We start from the raw sequence: 15,817 nt of genomic DNA on the forward strand, positions 1-15,817 counted from the left end.
TCTTATCTGCTGACTGTGACCTAAATTTCTGCCTCCCCCTAACAGTGCCTCCTGATATTATCTCTATTTTTGCCTCAGATAATTCTTTCATTGCCCTTGGAGAACAGACAACGGACTCGTTACTAAGCAGTTCAGCCACCAGATGATGTTACACTAACATGGCCCTGTCCTTAGAGGACTCAAAAACATGCCACCATCTACTAGATCTAGGCTAGAGTCTGACTTCATTTCAAACAGCAGTTTTGGAACTTTATCTAGTTGATTAAGGCAGCAAGTGCCCACTTCATTGACACCTGCCTAGCAAGAGTAAGAGTTGCAATATAAGAGGTCCCAAATGAAGATGTTCACATCTGGGTAAGCATGGACTAACATACTTAACGAACAACAGCTTTTGACACAAGCAACCCAGGGCTAATTCTGCAGTATCCATAAAAAGCACCTGAGAATAATGAAATCTCTTGGATTTTTTCAGCGTAAAATCCATTCCACTTCCAAATGGAAAGAGACTGCATAAAGATATGGGTCAGCAAGTTGCAGGGCTCATGTTAGCAAAGCACAGCACTGTCCACAGGCTGTTAAGAACAAGTTCAGTTTTGCAAATTACTTATGACTTCTAGATAAAGACATAACTGATTTTCCACAATAATCACCCTCCAAAGCATACAGGAAAAAACACAAAGCTTTCCAGTCTTCTGCTGCCAGAGATAGAACTCCATATCCCAAGTGGAGGACATACTACATGGACTCCTAAAGTATGCATGCAGCTAGTATTTAGCCTTCCTCTCCAAAATCAGATTTGCACTGAATGCTCTGAAGTTCCTGACCTTCTAAAGACACATCCTGTTTCACTGCTGGTATAGAAACATGAACAGAAAACACACTGAAGCACATTTCAGTATGGTCTCTTTTCCCTTGGGTGGAGAGTGTGGACTTTTTGAAATACAACTACACCATTGATCATATGACCACTGAGTATCACATGCAACACTCTAGAAGAGGGAAAACAGTCACAGAAGCAGCAGCAAATGGGCAACTACTTAAACCCCCTTTCTTGCACCCCTGTTCCTGGAGTAAGTTACAGGTATATTTACAAGCACTGTGTATTAGAACTGAATGGCCACTTACAAGCTTACCTGTCGGAGATACTAGAGTCAGGACCCTCTGGGTGCTTCCAGTTGGCTCCCTTCACAGGCAACCACCAAGGAGCAGCTGCAACCTAAAACCGGACAAAAACAGGGAAGAAAAGACTTTAATTCCCAGCTAAAAGCTATTCTGAAATACCACCAGGTGATAACAGGCTACAAAGCTTTCACTTCAGCTCATGGATCTGCCTGCAGCCAACTGACCTATTATGTTCCAAATCATTTCTGATAAAACAAGATGATCATTTGACCCACATTCCCAGGGAATACCACAGGGTATGGAACAGCAGAAAGAAAAAACACCACCCGAAAAACAAGTGAGAGAAAGATCAAATCTCTAGTGTATTTTACCCAAGTGCTGCCCTCTGGCTGTCTCTTTCCCTTCCACATTTTCCTCACCTGCTTCTCTGATGAAAGGCACAGTTTATTCTCTCTGAAGGCACAGCCTTCAGCTGCTACCTCCGGTGGAGCACACTGTCCTCTCAGAAATTCTCAGTTCCTGACCTCTGAAAACATGTGCCAAGAACACTCAGAGGGTGGTGGTTGGAAGAGGTCAGCTGGAATGTTACAGTTCTATTCTATTCTTTCACAACAATATGCCCAAGGTACACTGAAACAAGCTGACCTCCTGCCTGCCTCCAGTCTGACACATTATGCAGAGACGATGAAACATAAAGGGACAGTTTTGGCTTAAAGAGATTTTCCTTCCCAATTATTTGCTCCCTAGACTCAGCGTTTCGAAATAAAACAAAACCCTGATGAGGTCCTTTAACTATGGTCAAAGCACACATCTTGCAACACATTTGCTTTCCAGTTCATTAACTCAATAAGCTGATTCTAAATTATTTGCTATCAGCTTCCAGAAGGTGGAGACAGAAGAGCCACTGAAGTTAAGTGAAACTGCCTTTTCTTTCTAGCTGGTTTGCTGAGCAACATTAAGTAGACAAAATACTTGGTAACAATGCACACATCAAGTACTTCTCTCTAACCAAAAGTCTCAAATGCAGGTCTGCAATGCCAAGGAATTATTCCTGGAATACATTCATTCAGGATTGCTTCTATTAAGCTTACTTCAAAGCCGAGAAGGTCAGTGTGCAGCACATTGAACTATTCTGTTCTGATTCACATTCACTTAGGAATACTTATCTTCATGGTAACAGGTTCTTCCAGAAAGTTGAGGCAAAAAAGAATGCTTATGTTAAGCATCAATAGTGGGTTTATTCCAGCAGCTTGAGTGCTTGCTTCCAAGATACTCCTATTACACAGATAATCTCCTCCATAATGGACAAAAATCAAAGTAAATAAGCCTCCAACGTTTTAAGAGTCCAACAACCTACCAGCTGGTTAGCCCTGGACCTAGGAGATCCAGGTGCTACTCTAACAGGGACCTACAGAACAACCTTCAGCAGCTTCTGCCCACTCTACTGTCCCTCATCTTTCCCCACTCAAGAGATGGCAAAAGGAATCGTAGAATATTTATTTCTCTTCACCACGCTGCTAAACCAACTTTGTGAAGTGTTATGCACAGAGGCAGGAATTGTGCCAAAAGCATTATCCTTTAACTCACCAAATCCTCCATGGGGAAGTCCAAAGTAAAAGTGACTGAAAGCTGGTACTCGGGAGACAGAGCACCAGTCCAGTCAAACAAATCTAACAGCCACTTCTAGGAGGAAGCTGCATCCTCCGGCAGTGAAGAGCATTTAACATGTAACTAAATGTGCATGAGAGAGAAAATTATCTATGACAAACATAAATTGTTAAGGAAAGAATCTGGTCCAAACACATCAGATCCTTCACTTGAATGCTTCAATAGGAATATAAACTGAAGTGTATAAGAAAGAGAGGTGCTGCTAATACACAGAGACATTATTTTTAAAGCATCTGACCAGTCTATGCTGTAACAGCTCCCATGACAGTTTCACTCTTTTCCCATTATCACACAGAGATTTTGCCTACAGCATACATATGGGTACCTTACCTAAAAGGTCAATAGCAATCCTGGACTAAAGCTGTAGGGTTGCTGGCTTAAGCTGAACTAGGACCCCACAACTCTTTACGAGCTCTAGGCAAGAGCACTGGAATCCCTGAACATGCTGGAGGGCTCTGGTCCAGGCTGGGAAGCTATCCACATCCACAGGTCTTTGACATTCTCTCTTCCAAAGAGACTGTAGACATCAGTGTCAAGTACAAAAGAAATAAAGATGCTCCCAGCAGCTTGCTGGCAACTATGTTCTGTCCATGCACTTTCTACCTACACAGGACCCTCCAGGAACACCACTCAAGTAATGACATTTCTTGAAGATCCTGTTTTCTGATCTTCCTAGCGTAGCAACCACCAATGGACAACACCAACCACATAATCCTGGCTCAGTATCTAACAAAGCTAAAGACATTCTCAGCACAAGCAGAGCCCCTACCCTTCTCAAAAAAGCATGAGAAGTATTTGACCACTTACTAGAAACTACAGCTCTGCTACTGAGCATTCAAACCCAAAGATGGAATCTCCATGCAGAGAGATACTCTGCTCAACTCTCATTGCACTAAAGCTTCAGAATGACCAAGCTGCTAAACATATACTACAGTCATTAGGTTTAAAACTAGTCTCGTTTAACTAATTCCTTGTCTATTTTGAGCTTTAACCTTTAATCTATACTCAAAATAGGACAGAAATCCAAAGTTAGAATATTACAGCTATTTAAGGAAAAATAAGACTGTCGTGGTACCATTTGCTAAAGGTTCTCCATGAATCTGAAAGATCCCAAGTAAGATTTCATCCCAAGAGTTCCAAGCACAACACATTTTTGTAAATTAAACTGCTGGGTTTTGGATAAAAAGACAATCTCTGCAGGAGACTGCAAAGACACTTTAGAAGACTTTATTTTTGGAAAACACTTTTGTTATGCAAAAGAAAAAGCAGATGCTTTCAATCAGAATGGTTTATTTTAAACTGAGAAAAATACAGTCTCTCTGCATGAGAGCACTACGTGTGCATCTCTTCTGTTTCTGGCTCTGCTGAACTGAACACCAAATGGCTGCCAGTCCTTGCAGAACACCCAGATCTTCAGAGAAGTTACACATATAGTGCTAGGACAAGGATAACTATGATAGACTACGTACAGCCTTCAATAATTAATTGGAAACTTATCTAAGTCAGCCACTGACAGCAGCAAGCAGGCACCAAGATGCTTCGTCCAAAAGAGAAAGTCATCTACCTGAAATTTACAGTCCTTTCAAACAACTTCTCAGAAGACTTTAAACCTTTTAATTGCTCTAAATCTAATTACGAGTAGAACTAATTAGACAGAGATATTACAACATCACAATTAATACAGCAAAGCCCTCCCTTGCCACTAATGAGCTTAGTTACTTTCATAATGCTTAGTGTTCTCATGCTTCACTCCAAAACATGTGTTCCGTAGACTGGCAACAGATTCATTTTGCAAAAATAGCAGCATATGCTGCTGAATAGATCTTGAAGAGATACTGAATTAGAGGACAGTATCTCCTTCATTTTGATTAACTCTCTACAGCACAGGCTCACACTTGAAACAGAACTGGTTAAACATAACCGCCCTGCTAATGTTACACATCAGCCTGGATACACAGGAAATGCAGTTCTAGGAGCAAAGCACATTTCAGAGGCACAGAAGCTCAATGCTTATTTTGGTCTGATCCAGCTAAAAGTTTGGATTATCCAGCTCTCTGCTCCAGGATTAAACTTTAAGGACTCACTGTTCTGCCTAACACGGACTTGTAGCACTTTAAGAAAAAGAGAACGCTGTATGATAACACTGGGAAGATTCACTAACAGTTCATTTCAACCTACAAGTTTTCCGCTCAGATGAAGCAATTTGCAGAACTAAAGCCTATACTCCCACTATCAGATTGCATAAAATTCAAATTCAATTTTCCTTTCAAAGTAGCTTAGGAAATCCTAACTTTAATTGCTCCATTAACTCGTGATTTCAAGATTTTTAGACTACTTTACAATTATCTTGAAGAAAACTCTTTACTAAACCTACACAGAACAAATGAAAGGGGGGGAACATCAAGAAAGTCAGTTTCATTATCAGCATTACTCCGTTCCCGGTACTGCAACTGCAAAAGCAAAAGCAAAATACCCTTAAAACCACATCTAAAACCTCAGCCAAGAACCATGAAAACATCTGTATTCTTGTACCTAACATGGCACTGGCCATGTTAGGAAAAAACAAAAACAGTTTGGCTCCAAATTTCAAACTCAAATCACATTCACTTATTAGAAAAATTACCAAAATAGACTGAAGTGAGCACCTAAACCTGGCTCATTTCTAGCACACAGCAAGTCTCTTGAAATAACAAAGCTGTAGATCTTAACCTTAAGTCAGGCCCGTAAGATGATGAGAAAAATTCATGCTGTTGTCCAGATACGTAGCACTAAACATGGGGGGGTTTATGTACTAGATCTTCCTAGTGCTATTTTACTATAATAAGGCTTGCATACACTAGGTCAAGATAAACATCTGGAAGAAGCAAAAGTTACTGCAGATTAAGAACTTTAGCAATTTAGGAACCAACTGTCTGAAAAGAGATTTTCCAAGTGCAAAGTAGTCTGGAAAGAATTCATTTACTAAGTGGTGGGTTCTTAAAGAAACATACGTCAGTTTCAGAAGCTGATTTAATAGGTGACCACTTGTTTGAATCAGGTTGCGTTAAGCACTCTACATGTTTAATTGGCAAGAGCATCCCCTTGGCTGCAAAAGCCATGTGTACATCAGCGGGAAGCAGGGAAGTTACCAAGCATGATCTCTGGGAAATACAGGCAGTGATCTGGGCACACTCACTGCCAGCACTGTAGCATGTGAGAAAAAAAGTAGTTATTCAGTAAAGAACATAATTTTTGGATGAGGTTTTATTTTATAGTCATGTAAGGCAGATACACATAAATCTCTGTCAATTTTTCCTCCTTTAAGCCATATCCTAAACCCTCAACAGATGATTAACGAACTAATGAAGAGGCACACAGAAAATCGAGCACTTTTAATAGGGCAGGGAGCTTAAGAAATTAAAATGATGACTGTGCAACAGCTGAGCAGCTGGCATTTTCCCCTCAGAAACCACAAAGAACTCACATTAGGAGGGGTCCTGGTCACAGGTAACTTTACATCTATTTTTTTAAGTAGCTTTGTGCCTTCCCAACAAACTTAAAGAAAGTCCTTCCCTCACTAAGATTCAGGGCAGAGAGCTCTCTCCCACCTTCCGCGCGTGGCTGCCAGGCATGCCTCACAACATCATCTCCTTCCCTCCGCAGCACAGGAGCCCGCTCCTGTCAACCTCCACCTGCCTGCGGACATGGACTACGGGTACGAACAGACCAGTCTAGCCCTGGGATCGTGATCCAGCCATCCCAAACACCAGAAGCAGCAGCTGCTGCACTAGCACAGCCCAGCTTTGAGCTGACGCTTTCCCATGGCTGCTGTCACCGCGTGCGTGGAGTCCAGCTCTTGGTCAGAGAAGGAAACCAGCGGAGGGCAGAAACAAAGCTTAGCCCCAAACTCTGATTCAGTTTTGCCGATTCAGAACATCACACCAATAGAGACAGCTTGAAACAAGCCAGAGCCATGTCATAGTCCCACTTGATTTTAAAGCCATTTTCCACATGCAAGGAAGATCCCTCGAGCAGATGCGCGCTCCCTGTTCACCTTCACCCGTCTGCAGCTCTGCTTCTCCTTTATATCAGTGCACTGAAAACAGCCCGAACATGACCTGTTTCTATGCAGATCATCATCTCTATAGCAACGGGCTTGTGTTTAAGTTGAAACAGCTGTAACTGAGGCAGGGAGACACTGCAATGTAAATAGTGTGGAAGTGAATACCGCTTCAAGGCTCTAGACAAAGACTAGATCTCTCCTAGCCAGCTATCAAGGTTGTCATAGCAGCTGTGTAAGGGAGACATCATCTACATATGCAGCTATAATTCATATCTGTACTTGAAGACACTCTGCAGAGAACAAACCTTCTGTAATTATGTACATAAACTAAACTGAAACACAATTGTCAAGTTCTTCACCTCATCAGTAATCAAGGACACTGAAACAGCTTAGAAGTAGACAGTTGAGTACTTTTTTTACAGAAGATAACTAATACTTGATGTTGCCACTTCTGCAATGCTACTGCAAGTCCCATGCTTTTTATCAATTAAAAGCCCCAGCTCCCTAAAAGCTCCAATTACAGAAGACTTTGTTTTCATTCTTATTTTCTAAGGTTTCTAGCTTCCCTCATTAGCTCAGAAATGAAAGCAATACTGGATTTTGTCTAATGTTAATACTGTTTGCCTTAAGTTCCAATATTTTAAAGTAGTTTGAAACTGCAGTACTGCAAAAAGGAAAGGCAGCAGCTTCATAGAATACATATATTCTAAGTCATCAGTTAGAGAAAAGATTTCAGACTTAATTAGAAACTAGTACTTCACTTTTACAAAGGACCTTTTCCTTTTGCATAAGGAAATGCCATTGAATCTCATTCAAGCAGTGTAATACTTCACAGCCATGTCAAACCTCCAAGAAAAATAACCAAATATATTCCATTAAGATTCATTAAGTGCAAGTTTTGGAAGCTTCTTTTGAGGAACTAATATTCCTGGTGAGTTCCTTCTCTGGAAGTCTATTTTTCAGCCAACTACACTCAAGCTAGTAATTTTTTCCAATAACCACGTGAATATAAGGTTAAAGAAAATGAGGCATGCACAGATATGTCTACAGCCTGAGGCACAAGCAATGCCCTGCTTTACAGCTGTAGTTCATATTGATAAATACAGGCTAATATTACTGGTAATTCCAAGTGACAGATGCCTCATGCACATCATTCTTTTTGTCAATATTGGGAGTGGTAGTACAGCGTAAGACAGAGATTAGCAGTTCAATAGCTCCATCTTCCCAGCTCCTTACAGGCGGTATCTGAAACACTGGGGTCTGCAAGAAATAGGCTCACCCATCTCTTCCTTTGATTTCAGTTTCCTCTCTAAAAAGCATCTGAAATAGCAAAATCCAAGTGTGGTAGAGATGAAATTTACCCTTAAAGTAGCAGTAAGTGTATTTATCAACTTCTGCTTACGCATCCTATGGACATTGACATTTTAACAGTATCAGACAAACTATACAATAACCTACCTGCCACCCCAAGCCACAGATAACCAAGTTATTACTACATGCTGCCAGAAGGTACATCCTCCATAGCAACCTCTGCAAACACTAGCACTGCTATCCTACCTGTTTCATTGTTTATTTGAAATACTCATTTGAAATGTATAATGTTTTAATTGGTTTTAGAATGGGAATATGCCCTTTGAGTTACAGGGTAGAAAGACTGCTCTAAATAGGCAAATTGCACAGCTCAAGACCACTGTAGAGGTTTCTATACAAACAGGGATGACAGTAGCATCCAATAGTTCTAGACTGACCAGAATTCCTTAATAGTATTTGCTCAGGTCTGTCAGTGTATCAATTTCATTACATTCCCAGACCAGAAATGCAACAGCCCTGCAGACAACTGAAGTACACAGATTTGTATGCTCTCAGTCTCTTCACTGCAGAATTTATCTGGCCTAGAAGCAAAAATTAATTTTGCTATCTTCCACCAGCCAAGAATAAAAGATGTTCCCAGTACTGTCCAGTGAGCAAACCTGACTGATGCTGTACTCCAGTCCTGGTAAGTGCTATCCTGTTTACCTTTTTCATGGTAGCTGCACAGCAAGTGAAACTACTGCCATGATGTGCAAGAGCTCTCGAATCCCCTCACTGGCAAGTATGTCTCAGTACCTTCTCATTTCACAGACACAATCTGCGTGCTTTTTGCTCTAGGATACATTAAAATCCTGTATCAGTGGCATTTTACAATGCCATGGAATAGCAGCACTGAGCATGCATTTCCCCCCGCTCTACTTACCTCTTAACTCAGGGAGAATAAAGAGCAGGAAAACAGTTTCACCATAAAATAACAAAAATCTCTACTGTTTGAGCTTTTTCCATTTCCCCAAATTCTCTTGAAAGAGAAGGAAAGAAAAAAAATAATCTCCAAGTGCCAAGCTATTGGCAGTTCTAGGCTGTGTTTTATCTGTGACATCTAAACCAAAGGCCAAATATCCAAGAAAGGCTGTAACTCAATAGCTGTAATAAATACAGTAATTAAGTAGTTGCCTTTAACCCGCAAGTCTGAGAACTGATTTTAACATGTAAAGCTATCAAAACTTGTTAAGCCCATACAAAATGTTTTGGTTTCAAAGGACCTTCCATCCTCAGCCTAGAAAATCCTTTTTTATTTGCAGAAGTCCTCACCAATCCATCAGTAACAGCCTCGTCTGTCACAGAGCTAACTTTTCACTCTCTGCCATGCTACCACTGCAGACCTAGAGGCCAAAACTAAAACTTGAGTTCCCAGAAATCTAGAACAATTCAATTATTGGCTGCTACACCCCTTTTTACTGCTTCCCTTCCAGAGGGTTAGGTCCAACCTACATTCCTTTAGCAGTGGCTATCTGGGAGACTACCTCACCTCCAGGAAACGCACACCCAAAGCTCCAACAATTATTCTACGTGCTAAGCTGGTTTGCTCCTGCATTAGCTTTCACCAGCCCCACCTCTGTTCTAATTTAGCTGTCTGCTCCTTTGAAGGCCTATGATAAATTTGTCTGGTTTAAGAACTGGAGAAGCCAAATGGAGCAAAGAGAGCAAAACCCACAGATACTCCCCAATGGAAAGAAGCACCACATTATTTACAGGAACTGTTATACACCACTTAGTTCAATACCTTCATTTCCACCTTTCCCCAATTCTTTCACTTGTGTGTGAAATACTACTTCTAAAATACACATTCCTGTTGATCTTCCTGTATCATCTCATCTGCATTTAGCACCCCTGTACTTCAACTGGAGAAAAGCCTTATCAAAACGTATCTGAGCCACTAAGGCAACATAAACATACGGTCCTTTCTCTCATCAATGTGATAGAAAGACACACCAATGGTTGTATCTTATTTCTGCTTTTCCTGGTGATAGTTCTGATTCAAGAAGGCTCATACCATAGGCTAAAGTATTAGTTGACTAAGGTACGCATTGAGAAAAAAGCCTTCATCTTCTCTATGCTTGATCATTACAGTCTGCTGATACAAACTTCATGCAATGTACATGTTTTCAGATTACAGTTGAACAGTTACCCTGCAGTGGCCAAGGTTTAATAATGTGCTCACTTTTCTTAAAGTAACTGAATGGTTTTCTTAGTAGAACTTAGCCATTTTGGGCAATGTAACACGAAGCTTTTATCTTCTACTGTTTAATTTAAGCTTGAAGATCCCTAGGAAGAATTTGCTTTTGCAGAACTCTTAAAGTCCCTGCCCCATAGTTGGGATGCTTCTGCAATAAGAAGTTTCTTGCAAGTTGTCAACAGAAACTTGTTTCTTGAAATCATGATCCTTAGGGAGCTGCTAATGCATTTTATTAGTTTCAGTTAGCCAGGATAAGCATGGCCTACACAGAATTGGGTCTGAGAAGCATCTGACTACATTATGTTCTAACACCACATTCCCATGGCTGATGCTTCCCTTCCCTGCAGCTGAAAGATGCGTGCTTGTTCTAGTGTTCAAATTGCACTGTCGCAAAACCCAAAGACCCTCAAAACAACTAAGGTCCGCACAGCACTCTCAACATTTATAACCTCTCACTGGAAATGCACACCAGAACAGCAAAGAGACACAGTTTTGAGAGGCAGAAGCATATATAGATAAAATTCTAAGCTGTCTTTTCAGATGTAAGTTTCTTACCAGCTCTACCACTGAGCTGCCTTCTGACGCCTTCTCCTTGCAGACAGAAGTTCCTTGCTAAACCTTGGATTTCATGGTATGTAGCTGGTGAGGAGGCAGGCAGACAGGAGGAAAAGAAAGCAGCTTCTGGTTTCTTTTTCACTTCCTCACAATATTACCATGTTTTAGAACATAAGTTTGTCCACAGCACCAGCATAAAGTTAAGAAGTGCCAAGCTACAAGGCAGGCAGTCACTATTCTCCAGATCACTTCACCACAGTAATTAGTACAGTCTTTCTGTGTCTATTTAACAATGCTCTGCATGTTAGCGACCCGCAAAATGATTTCATAATAACTACTGAAAAGATGGCAAAAGGACAGACTCCTGAAGTTTACTTCTAACAAATACAGAAAACCTTCATAAAGAACCAGTCAAAAAGACCAGTTTGGGCTCCATTCCAGCTCTCTGGCGTAATACTTGTTCTGTTAGCATCACAGCCAACACTTAAAAATTTGGCTGACACACCCAGGAAAGTGGCTCCCAATACTCTGTATGTGTTTATACAAATAGCCAAGGCTGAGCTTCCACCAGCATTCTTATGGTTGGTTTGTTTTAAAACAGGGAGCCTAAATTAGAGATTTCTGCATCACAGAAGTAGGGCAGGAAAAAGAATTTCTCTAATACCAACTGTTGTGAAGATGGGATGAGCCCATGTGGATTTATTCCACCTTCAGCATCATTTATGCTAGTATTTGGGAAGTCCAATTTAGTTGTCTTCTTCTATCTCATAGCACACAAATATTAGCCCTTAATTAAAAGATAATTTTCTCCTGTAATCTTCATTTTCTTGCAGTAGAGAACAAAACCAAACATTTCTTGCCAGTCATTTACAGCACACATTCACATGCAGTATGTTCATCAGACCTGAGGATAATTCTGATGGGGAGGGACCTCAGGAGGTCATCTTGTCCAAACTTCTGCTCAAAGCAGATAAATTTATCCAGGAGATGACAAGACATAATCTGCTTATTACCTGGAGCTGTAAAGGTTAAGTGACCTGCTAAGGTTAAGGAGGAGGGAAAAGATGCCTAAGAAAAGCTGAACAACACATTCACAACAGAAGGGGAGGGGGAGGGCAGGGAAGGTGGAATTTTATTTATTTTAACCAATATTCACTTCCACTCAAGAGGAAAATCAGATCAGCTCCAGTTTAACCAGCACTGCCCCTACCAGCATCACTATGTTGCCCTAGCAAGATGAAGGGAAACGAAAAAACAGCAAGGTATGCAGGATCATCTACAAAGAAGGAGGAAAACCAGTAAACTTAAGCCATTCACAACATAATAAGGAGCCCTATAAACTCACGTCTGCCATAGAAATGGCTCTTCTTCGGAAGGTTTGCCTCGAGTTAACCTAGAAAAATCACTCATGTAAGCATTGCTGTCATATCAGATACCCAGATTATCCTCATTTTCTTAAATCGGTAGGATCTGGGATTTACCCACTTTCTTTGGACATAAGACTGCATTGGCAGAGCATGCCAGCCACATGCACGTGTGCTCCTGGGAGCCAGAAGCACTCCTGTTCTTCACCTACACAGCACATCACACTCAGTAGAACCACTACTGGCAACTAAATTTCCAAAGCATCCCTGTTTTACATGCAATACAAATAAACAGCCTTGTATCTGCATCATTTACTACAGTCCTAAATATCTCTCATAGACAAGAAGGGGCTGATACTGAACTTTGGCTAATGAGGAGAAGGGGTTTTTTTAATTGTCCGGGTTTTTTAAAAGAAATAAAATAAATAAAGGACAGAGAATAGACTGTAAATCCCCCACATTTGAGGGAGTTTGTTATTCTATGCCAAACACCCCTCCTTAAACCTCATTTTTATACATGGCTTTGGGAGCATCACAAAATTTAGATATAACTGCTGTCACATAATTGCTAAACCATCTACCCAGTGATTGCCAAGTAAGCTTTATCCTTACTTGAATAAATCTATCTAAACTTGGATAACTATCCAGATACTCACTGCTTGGTGGATGTCAGCCTTCACTTCTTCACTCAGCATTCCCTCAAACACAAAGGAATCGCCGAATTTCTCTGCCTGTAAAAAGAATACAGGATTCAACCATATTATCAAAGGAATGTTATTCTTAAAATGCCACTCACATTTACAGCTTTCTTTTATCAAGGATAAGAAAATTCTAATAGAAGTTTTGAATTCTCTTTCAAGGAAGCTATTTTGAAACAGTAGAGAAGGCATTTTATCTCTGGATGTCATTGTTCTGCAGCAGCCACTGGACAGATGGCAGCTCACACAGCTTTTGTGATTGTTTTTACTTTTATTAATTAAAAATGCAGTTCTAGTTGTCTCAACTGCTGTAAAATGCTCCAGTCAATAACCTAATCTTCAAGGGCATATTTCATTTCTCTTATTTTTCCTTCAGGAAAACTAAAATAGCAGCCTTAACCCTTGTCACTTTAGTGCTCCTCCATCATCACTAGCACCATGAATGATTGTATCTGGCATTATAAAAAGCCAAAAGAAAAAAATACAAATAATTTCAATGGATCACAGTACACCATACCAACATAAGGTTTTCCCCCTTTGGTAAACTAAGTGAATTGATACACCAGGGAAGTCAAAACACATTATCATAATTCAACACATTTGCCCTTCTGAATTTCTTCATTGTATTGAGGTATTCAAAGACTGAGAAGCAGCTGCTTCTGCACACTCAGAACTCTTCAAGAAGCATGGCTTGAAAGAAGGATTCCATTCACCACCCAAATGGCAAGAAGTTTTAACATATGACTATAATCTTTGTATTTTCGGTTTCAGAAAGGAAAGTGAAGAAATAAAGATTTCATTTGCCTCTTTTGCCCAATCTGAGACACAGAAAGACACAAACCAATTCATCAAAGAGAAGAAAAAAAATACCTTTTCCCCGCCCCACCTGAAAGACCCAGAGACAAACAGGTCAATCACCTAAAGAATCCCAGATTTGAGTCCAACAGAATCAGGGGCTTTTTTGTTTGTTGTTTTGTGGGGTTTTGTTTGTTTGTTTGTTTGTTGTAAATTTGTTAACAAACACTTCTGGTTCAACAAAAGGCAGTACACCTGGAGGTGTTTTTATTCATGTTTCATTTACCACTGAAGTTCAGTCTAGTTCTTAATGAACGAAAACCAAGAAGTAGGTTGGCTCTATTTACCCACAGTAAGTAATGTGGACATTATTTAAATACACAAAAAACCTCCTCAGCTGCATCCCCCCTGAAACACTGCAGAATCAGTGCTGCTTACTCTAACTCTGAGTTTATTTTTCCAAATCCAATGGAAAAGAGGGCCCCATGTGAGGTGGGAAGGGCGAAGGCCTAAGTGGAGCCCCCAACTACCCAAGTTGAGCCATGACCGCTGTCTGAAACAGACTCCATCTGATGCAGCAATATGTTTCAGTATCACTGCACATCTGCTCATGCCCGAAGCTGTTTGCAGCAAGTAAGCCCTGTTCAAGCTCGAAATTGTTAAGCAACTTTTTTCTTTCATAATTATTGAGGTAATAATTTAAAAACAGGAATAGTGCTGTTGATAAAAGCCCTTCATCCAACCGAAGGCTCCTGTCTTCCAAATGAGAACCAGTTTATCAAGCAAATTCTGCAAAGTGCCTCCTTAGAGACCTGATCATTACCAAGGCTTTTATTTGCCTAAAAGGCCTGTCAGGGTTTTACACAAGTTGCGTAGGAACAGCCAACTGTCAAGAAAGATCAGAGCCTCAGGCACAGGTAGCTTCTTTCTTGGAAGAACCTTAACATATTCTTTCTTAGTCCATTGTTCCCAGTAACAGGCACAAAACTATTATTATACATGCTATTATATCTTCTTCAGACAGCAGGGCTTTCTATTGCTCAGCTCATTAGCAAGTAGCTGCACTGAGCTAGCTTGCAGAGGCCTCAGCTATCGTAAGTTTTTAAAACTCTTCTCCCCTCTTCCTCTAAAATAAGGAAGACATAACTCAGTTAAGATATTAGATATTAGGATATCTAACACAGTTGCACTGGGGCAAAGATGTCCTAGGACTCAAAGGTCTAAAAAAAACCCCAGCCAAACAACAAACAAACCCAAGAAATCCTGCACAGACATCTTCAGCCATCTGTTAGCTTCACCCAGGCTGCCTCAGTCATGCTGCAGGGAAGATATTAGTTCAGCTATCAAGCCACTTACTACATGTAACAGCATGCACCTAAGTGGTTTTTCAGACCTCTGGGCAGCAAGGCAAGACAATTTCATTTCTCCTCTACTTATATCAGAAATATTCTAGCACGCAAATTCCAAGTAAATATTGTAACAGCCTTCAAAAAAGAAAAGCCTAAGTGTTTAATGGGGGCTTTGCCAACACAAAGAAAGATGACAGGAGCCTGTACACCCTTCTGCCTTACCTCAGTAATGTACTCAGTAGAATTCACAAATCTCTCAAATTCCTCATTGCTGACCTCGTACTGATCCATGTAGAAGCTGTTAATGTGGACTCTTCTAGCAGGCCATTCTCCATCTTGCTGTATTGCAGGCTCATCTGTGCCCATTGTAAACACTCCTCCTGGAATAGCAACCATCTGCACAGAAAACACCACCCAAAAGTTGACAAAAATGAAAGATTGAAAAGCCTCGTATCAGTCTTACTCATTCTCCACCTCATCTTTGGAGGTGCTTTGCTTTGAGCAGCATTTCACTGACAAAAACAGCACAACAAAATGGCAACAGTGGCATCTTGAACACCTCCTGTTTGGAAGACATAGCAAGCAGAACTTAAATTGAGAATAAACCCCCCATTTGCATGAATGTCTGGGTAATTAAGAATTTTATTGAGGGTGATGCATGTGCTCTAATGTTAGAG

At 40.6% G+C, this 15,817-nt stretch overlaps 1 protein-coding gene across 1 annotated transcript in view; it reads right to left on the reverse strand.

The window, feature by feature from the left end:
• Positions 1-15,536, reverse strand: part of SUMF1 (sulfatase modifying factor 1) — a 31,893-nt gene extending 16,357 nt beyond the window's left edge. Inside the window, exons 1-3 of the mRNA XM_010012377.1 lie at positions 15,363-15,536; positions 12,955-13,029; positions 1,134-1,216 (exon numbers count right to left, since the gene is read on the reverse strand). Of these exons, the coding sequence (XP_010010679.1) occupies positions 1,134-1,216; positions 12,955-13,029; positions 15,363-15,536 (332 nt within the window). The remainder of the gene's footprint in view (positions 1-1,133; positions 1,217-12,954; positions 13,030-15,362) is intronic.
• Positions 15,537-15,817: the final 281 nt, after the last annotated feature.

The sequence above is a fragment of the Nestor notabilis genome, unplaced genomic scaffold, assembly GCF_000696875.1.
Source record: "Nestor notabilis isolate BGI_N333 unplaced genomic scaffold, ASM69687v1 scaffold30623, whole genome shotgun sequence".
NCBI classification, from domain to species: Eukaryota; Metazoa; Chordata; class Aves; order Psittaciformes; family Psittacidae; genus Nestor; species Nestor notabilis.